Here is an 8,035-nt window from a genome sequence, read left to right as displayed (position 1 = left end):
CGGCAACAAAAGCCAAAATTGACAAATGGGATCTAATTAAACTAAAGAGCTTCTGCACAGCAAAAGAAACTACCATCAGAGTGAATAGGCAACCTACAGAATGGGAGAAAATTTTTGCAATCTACTCATCTGACAAAGGGCTAATATCCAGAACATACAAAGAACTATGGTGTAATTTTTTTCATGTTTCTTGTACCAAAGTTTTGCTGAGTTTTTAACATGTTTATAGTTTATTTTTACATGAAATTTGAAAAATTTTGGCCATAATATCTTGAAATATTTTTCTTTCTCCAGATGCCCTCCTTTGGGGACTTCAGTTACACATACAATGGCCACCTGAAGTTGTTCAATTCATTGATGTTTTGTTTATTTTTGTTAATTCTATTTTCTCTCCATTTTCTGTTGGATAATTATTGCTACTGATATGAAGTTCACTTATCATTTATATTTTATAGCTTTGGATCATATTATCTCCCTATGACACAGCTTGTTGGCTGACCACACTAACCCAATAAGCAACCAAATTAACTGCTGGCCAGGTCATAGTACTTTAGAAAGGCCCCTGTTCCTAGATCCTAGCCTTACACAGATGTTAATTGAGAACCAGGATTTACCAGGATTCCTTCACCCAGCATGCTCTAAACTTTATCTCCTATCTACAGAGCATCATAATATGGCTGGAATTCTTCCCTGATTTTCATGGAATTTCTGCTTGATTTTAGCCTCCTAGCTTCATAATATAGCAAATTTCTTGAGTTATAAGCTGGTAGAGTGTTGTATCATTTGTTTACCTTTCTCTTCTCTCTGATACCATGGCCTATGTCCTAATTTTTTTCTCTTTAGACTAATATGTTATTAAAATGCTTGTAATCTTACTAGATGCTTTTGCCCAAACTCTTCATCCAAATTCTCAGCTTCCTGCCAATATCCAGAATCAGCAAATACCTCAGGGAAAAAGTGGCTGCAAAAAGTTGCCCCTCCTCTCCATGGTTTGCCTTTTCCCAGGATTTTGGCCTTTAAATTCCTAGTTGCCTAAATAACTCTTTGATTCCTTTTACCAAATATTTTAAGACTGTATTCAGCTTTTCTAGTTATTCTCAGTGGGAAGATTGATCTGCCATAAGCTAATCCATTATTGCTGGAAGTAGAAGTCTTAAACTCTTATTTTACTTGTTCAGTGCTTTGGTTTCCAATTCCAGTTTTGTTCTTTAGTATTTAATATCAAGGTCTGCCTAGTTCTTTGAATTTTGGCACGTTTAGCTTAAAGGAGATATTACCCATACATACCTTCAGATGAACTTTAGTTCCATTCTTTGATGTCTATAAGAAGGCAGACAAACCAATTCAGAAACACAAGGTAAGACTGGCTTTGCACAGACAGTTAGTACTGTCTCCTAGTTGCTACTCACTGTAATACAAAACTTTATTTCTAGGTTCTGAACCTCTTCAATGTGTTTTTTCTTCATTACTTTATGAATGCATAAACAGTCATATAAAAAGATACCATTACAATATTTGTGCTTTACTATGAAAGTTTAAACTGTACTTTATATTTCTTGTATGTGTTCAATAATTCCAATAATTATATGAACATGTAAGGGTTTCTAGATAGATAATTACTAATTGCCTGAGGAATATGCTGTAGGATTTTGATGTAAAAGTCTAATATACAAGATTACATTTACCCATCATAATCTTCATTGATCCCAGCAAACTGCAGTGGATTACAGCGTACAAAAGTAATAAACATGAGCAGTATAAGTGATATCACAGATGTAGCCATTATAAATCTCATAAGGGCTTTACAAGACATTTCTAATGTGGAAGCAATGATACCTCCCAGAAGCTGGCCAAGTGCACCTCCTGGAATTAAAACAAGTCCTAAAAAAAAAGGAGGAGAAAAACACAATTAAAAAGAATCAGCTGTTAGTACAGATAATACATACATTGATACAATTTCCTTTGCTCTAAACATATAGCAAACATGTATTTAAAATAAAAGACAGAAAATGTACAGTTATGCTAAGTATCTTGGCAAACCCGAACCTTAATAGAAACAAAAACCTGTCAGTAGGACTGAAGCCATAGGCCTACTGACTTTAGGGCAGTGATGGTGAAGTTTTGGTCCTTTATAGTAATGTTATCAAGGACAAATCGTTCCATGCAAAACAGAAGATGAGAGCTGTCTTATTGAGAGCTATTATTAACAAGCTTCCTGGATTTATAGCTTATCACAACAGACAGGATTATACTGACAAAAGTTCACAGAGATTTGTTAACAAGAATTGAACCAAGCCACCCATTAGTTCTACAAATGGACGTCCAATATTAATAATCTCACAATAAAGTGGGATGCTACAAGAACCATTATAAGACATTGTTTTCTATTCAAGAGTAAGGAATTAGAAACAAGTAAGCAAAAGAAAGAGGAAAAGGAGGGGGAGGAGAAGGAGGAGGAGGAGGAGGAGAAATATAGTCAGAAAATAATCAGATGAGATAGCACAGCAAATTCATACATTGATGCAATTCCCTCTAATCCAAATATATAATAATGTTAGATCTAAATATGAATTTAACAATAAAAACATAGGATTAAAAACAAAATAAATCCCATTAACACTAGACTAAATTTATAAAAGTGCCTGACAAAGACTTGAAAATAAACAATTTTAGAATGCTTAGAAAGATAAATGACATAAAGAGCTCCAGTTGGCAGCTCCCAGAGACCAACGCAGAAGGCGAGTGATTTCGGCATTTCCAACTGAGGTACCTGGTTCATCTCACCTGGACTCATTAGACAGTGGGTGTAGCCCATGGAGGCTGAGCAGAAGCAGGGTGGGGAATCACCTCACCCAAGAAGCAGAAGGGACTGGGGAACTCCCTCCCCTATCCAAGTGAAGTCGTGAGGGACTGTGCCATGAGGGACTGTGCCGTGAGGGATGGTGCTATCCAGCCCAGATACTACGCTTTTCCCATGGTTTTGGCAACATGCAGATAAGGAGATTCCCTCGGGTGCCTACACCACCAGAGCCCTGGGTTTCAAGCACAAAACTGGGCTGCCATTTGGGCAGACAATGAGCTAGCTGCAGGAGTTTTTTTTTTTTTTTTTTTTTTTTCACACCCCAGTGACACCTGGAACCCCAGTGTGACAGAACTGTTCACTCCCCTGGAAAGGGGGCTGAAGTCAGAGAGCCAAATGGTCTTGCTCAGCAGGTCCCACTCCCATGGAGCCCAGAAAGCTAAGATCCACTAGCTTGAAATTCTTGCTGCAAGCACAGCAGTCTGAAGTCAACCTAAGATGCTCGAACTTGGTGGGGGGAGGGGCATCTGCCATTACTGAGGCTTGAGTACGCAGTTTTCCCCTCACAGTGTAAACAGAGCCGATGGGAAATTTGGACTGGTGGAACCCACCAGAGTGGGGCAAAGCCAGACTGCCTCTCTTGATTCCTCCTCACTGGGCAGGGCATCCTTGAAAGAAAGGCAGCAGCCCCAGTCTGGAGCTTATAGATAAAACTCCCATCTCCCTGGGACAGAGCACCTGGGGGAAGGGGTAGCTGTGGGTGCAGCTTCAGCAGACTTACACAGTCCTGTCTGCTGCCTCTGAAGAGAGCAGCAGATCTCCTAGCACAGTGCTCAAGCTCCACTAAGGGAATGACTGCTTCCTCAAGTGGGTCCCTGACTCCTATGCCTCTTGATTGGAAGACACCTCCCAGCAGGGGTCAGCAGACGCTTCATACAAGAGAGCTCCTGCTGGCATTTGGCAGGTGTCCCTCTGGGACAAAGTTTCCAGAAAAGGAGCAGACAGCAATCTCTGCTGCTCTGCGGTCTCCACTGGTGATACCCAAGCAAACAGGGTCTGGAGTGTACCTCCAGCAAACTTCAGCAGAACTGTAGAAGAGGAGCCTTACTATTGGAAGAAAAACTAACAAACAGAAAGCAATAACATCAACATCAACAAAAAAGATGCCCACACAAAAACCCTATCCAATGGTCATCAGCATCAAAGATCAAAGGTAGATAAACCCACAAAGATGAGGAAAAACCAGTGCAAAAAGTCTGAAAATTCCCCAAACCAGAATGCCTCTTCTCCAAAGGATCACAACTCCTCACCAGCAAGGGAACACCAATGGACAAAAAATGAGTTTCACGAATTGACAGAAGTAAGCTTCAGAAGGTGGGTAATAACAAACTCCTCTGAACTAAAGAAGCATGTTCTAACCCAATGCAAGGAAGCTGAAAACTTTGATAAATGGTTACAGGAGCTGTAACTGAATAATTAGTTTAGAGAAGAACATAAATGATGTGATGGAGCTGAAAAACACAGCATGAGAACTTTGTGAAGCATATACAAATAACAATAGCTGAATTGATTAAGTGGAAGAAAGGATATCAGAGGTTGAAGAACAACTTAATGATATAAAGCAGGAAGACAAGATTAGAGAAAAAAGAATAAAAAGGAATGAATGCCTCAAAGAAATATGGGACTATATGGAAAGACCAAACCTATGATTGGTGTACCTGAAAGCGATGGAGAGAATGAGTCCAAGTTGGAACACACACTTCAGGATATTATCCAAGAAAACTTCCCCAATCTAGCAAGACAGGCCAATATTCAAATTCAGGAAATACAGAGAACACCACTAAGATACTCCATGAGAAGAGCAACCCCAAGACACATAATTGCCAGATTCATCAAGGTTGAAACAAAGCAAAAAATGTTAAGGTAGCTAGAGAGAAAGGTCAGATTACCTACCATGGGAAGCCCATTAGACTAAGAGCAGATCTGTCTGCAGAAACCTACAAGCCAGAAGAGAGTGGGGGCTAATATTCAACATTCTTAAAGAAAAGAATTTTCAATCCAGAATTTCATATCCAGCCAAACTAAGCTTCATAAGTGAAGGAGAAATAAAATTCTTTACAGACAAGCAAATGCTGAAGGATTTTGTCACCACCAGGCCCGCCTTCCAAGAGCTCCTGCAGGAAGCACTAAATATGGGAAGGAAAAACTGGTACCAGCCACTTCAGAAACACCCAAATATAATGACCAACAACACTATGAAGAAACTCCATCAACTAATGTGCAAAATAACCAGCTAGCATTATGATGACAGGATCAAATTCACACATAACAATATTAACCTTAAATTTAAATGGGCTAAATACCCAAATTAAAAGACACAGAATGGCAAATTGGATAAAGAGTCAAGATCCATCAGTGTGCTGTATTCAGGAGACCCATCTCATGAGCAAAGACACACATAGGTTCAAAATAAAGGGATAGAGGAATATTTACCAAGCAAATGGAAAGAAAAAAAAAAAAAAAGCAGCGGTTACAAACCTAGTCTCTGAATAAACAGACTTTAAACCAACAAAGATTAAAAAAGACAAAGAAGGGCATTACATATTGGTAAAGGGATCAATGCAACAAGAACTAACTATCCTAAATATATATGCACCCAATACAAGAGCACACAGATTCATAAAGCAAGTTCTTAGAGACCTACAAAGAGACTCAGACTCCCACACAATAATAGTGGGACACTTTAACACCCCACTGCCAATATTAGACAGATCAACCAGATAGAAAATTAACGAGGATATTCAGGAATTGAACTCAGCTCTGGACCAAGCTGATCTAATAGACAACTACAGAACTCTTCACCCCAAATCAATAGAATATGCATTATTCTCAGCACCACATAGCACGTATCTAAAATTGACCACATAACTAGAAGTAAAACACTCCTCAGCAAATGCAAAAGAATGGAAATCCTAACAGTCTCTCAGACCAAAGTGCAACCAAATTAGAACTCAGGATTAGGCCGGGCGCAGTGGCTCACACCTGTAATCCCAGCACTTTGGGAGGCCGAGGCGGGCAGATCACAAGGTCAGGAGATCGAGACCATCCTGGCTAACTCGGTGAAACCCCGTCTCTACTAAAAACACAAAAAATTAGCTGGACGTGGTGGCAGGCGCCTGCAGTCCCAGCTACTTGGAGGCTGAGGCAGGAGAATGGCATGAACCCGGGGCGCGGAGCTTGCAGTGAGCCTAGATCGCGGCATTGCACTCCAGCCTGGGTGACAGAGTGAGACTCTTTCAAGAAACTCACTCAAAACTGCATAACTATAACTGCATCAAAACTGAACAACCTGCTCCTTATTGACTACTGGGTAAATAACAAAATTTAGGCAGAAATAGATAAGTTCTTTAAAACTGATAAGAACAAAGACAGGGTACCAGAATGTTTGGGACACAGCTAAAGCAGCGTTTAGAGAAAAATTTATAGCACTAAATGCCCAAAGGAGAAAGTGCGAAAGATCTAAAATTGACACCCTAACATCACAATTAAAAGAACTAGAGAAGCAAGAGCAAACAAGTTCAAAAGCTAGCAGAAGACAAGAAATAACTAAGATCAGAACAGAACTGAAGGAGATAGAGACATGAAAAGCCCTTCAAAAAATCAATGAATCAAGAAGCTAGTTTTTTGAAAAGATTAACAAACTAGATAGACCGCTAGCCAGACTAGTAAAAAAGAAAAGAGGGAAGAATCAAATAGACACAATAAAAAATGATAAAAAGGTGTCACTACTGATCTAACAAAAATACCGACTACTGTCAGAGAGTACCATAAACACTTCCATGCAAATAAAGTAGAAAATCGAGAATAAATGGATAAATTCCTGGACACATACACCCTCCCAAGATTAAACCAGGAAGAAGTCGAATCCCTGAATAGGCCAGTAACAAGTTCTGAAAATGAGGCAGTAATTAGTAGCCTACCAATGAAAAAAAGCACAGGATCAGATGGATTGACAGCCAAACTCTACAACAGGTACAAACAATTGCTGGTACCATTCCTTCTGAAACTATTCCAAACAATATAAAAATAGGGACTCCTCCCTAACTGAGTTTAGGAGGCCAGCACCATCCTGATACCAAAACCTGGCATAGACACAACAACAAAGAAATTTCAGACCAATATCCCTGATGAACAGTGTTGCGAAAATTCTGGCACACCGAATCAAGCAGCACACTAGAAAGCTTATCCACCATAATCAAGTCACCTTCATCCCTGGGATGCAAGACTGGTTCAACATACACAAATCAATAAACGTAATCCATCACAAAAACAGAACCAATGACAAAAACCACATGATTATCTCAATAGATGCAGAAAACCCCTTCAATAAAATTTAACACCCCTTCATGCTAAAAGCATTCAATAAACTAGGTATTGATGGAGCATATCTCAAAATAATAAGAGTTATTTATGATAAACCCACAGCCAATATCATACCGAATGGGCAAAAGCAGGAAGCATTCCCTTTGAAAACTGGCACAAGACAAGGATGCCCTCTTGCACCACTCCTATGCAGCATAGTATTGGAAGTTCTGGCCAGGGTGATCAGGCAAGAGAAAGAAATAAAGTGTATTCAAATAGGAAGAGAGGAAGTCAAGTTGTTTCTGTTTGCAGATGACATGATTGTATATTTAGAAAACCCCATCATCTCAGCCCAAAATCTCCTTAAGAGGATAAGGAACTTCGGCAAAGTCTCAGGATACAAAATAAATGTGCAAAAATCACACGCATCCGTATACACCATTAATAGACAAAGTACCAAATCATGAGTGAACTCCCATTCACAATTGCTACAAAGAGAATAAAATACCTAGGAATACAACTTACGAGGGATGTGAAGAACTTCTTCAAGGAGAATTACAAACCACTGCTCAAGGAAATAAGAGAGGACAGAAACAAATGGAAAAACATTCCATGCTCATGGATAGGAAGAATCAATATTGTGAAAATGGCCATACTGTCAAAGTAATTTATAGATTTAAGCTATTCCCATCAAACTGCCATTGACTTCATTCACAGAATTAGAAAAAACTACTTTAAACTTCATATGGAAACAAAAAGAGCACATATAGCCAAGACAATCCTAAGCCAATTGAACAAAACTGGAAGCATCATGGAACATGACTTCAAACTATCCTACAAGGCTACAGTAACCAAAACAGCATGGTACTGGTA

General features: G+C 39.3%; 1 protein-coding gene across 1 annotated transcript in view; it reads right to left on the bottom strand.

Moving 5' to 3' along the window:
* The window catches only part of SLCO6A1 (solute carrier organic anion transporter family, member 6A1), a 141,853-nt gene that overhangs the window by 55,216 nt on the left and 78,602 nt on the right, over nt 1-8,035 (bottom strand). The window contains exon 8 of the mRNA XM_012001522.1: nt 1,686-1,881. Coding sequence (XP_011856912.1) covers nt 1,686-1,881 — 196 coding nt within the window. The remainder of the gene's footprint in view (nt 1-1,685; nt 1,882-8,035) is intronic.

This window comes from Mandrillus leucophaeus, unplaced genomic scaffold (assembly GCF_000951045.1).
Source record: "Mandrillus leucophaeus isolate KB7577 unplaced genomic scaffold, Mleu.le_1.0 Scaffold662, whole genome shotgun sequence".
Taxonomy (NCBI): domain Eukaryota; kingdom Metazoa; phylum Chordata; class Mammalia; order Primates; family Cercopithecidae; genus Mandrillus; species Mandrillus leucophaeus.
The sequence above is the reverse complement of the archived record's forward strand: the minus strand, read 5'-3'. Positions and strand labels throughout refer to the sequence as shown.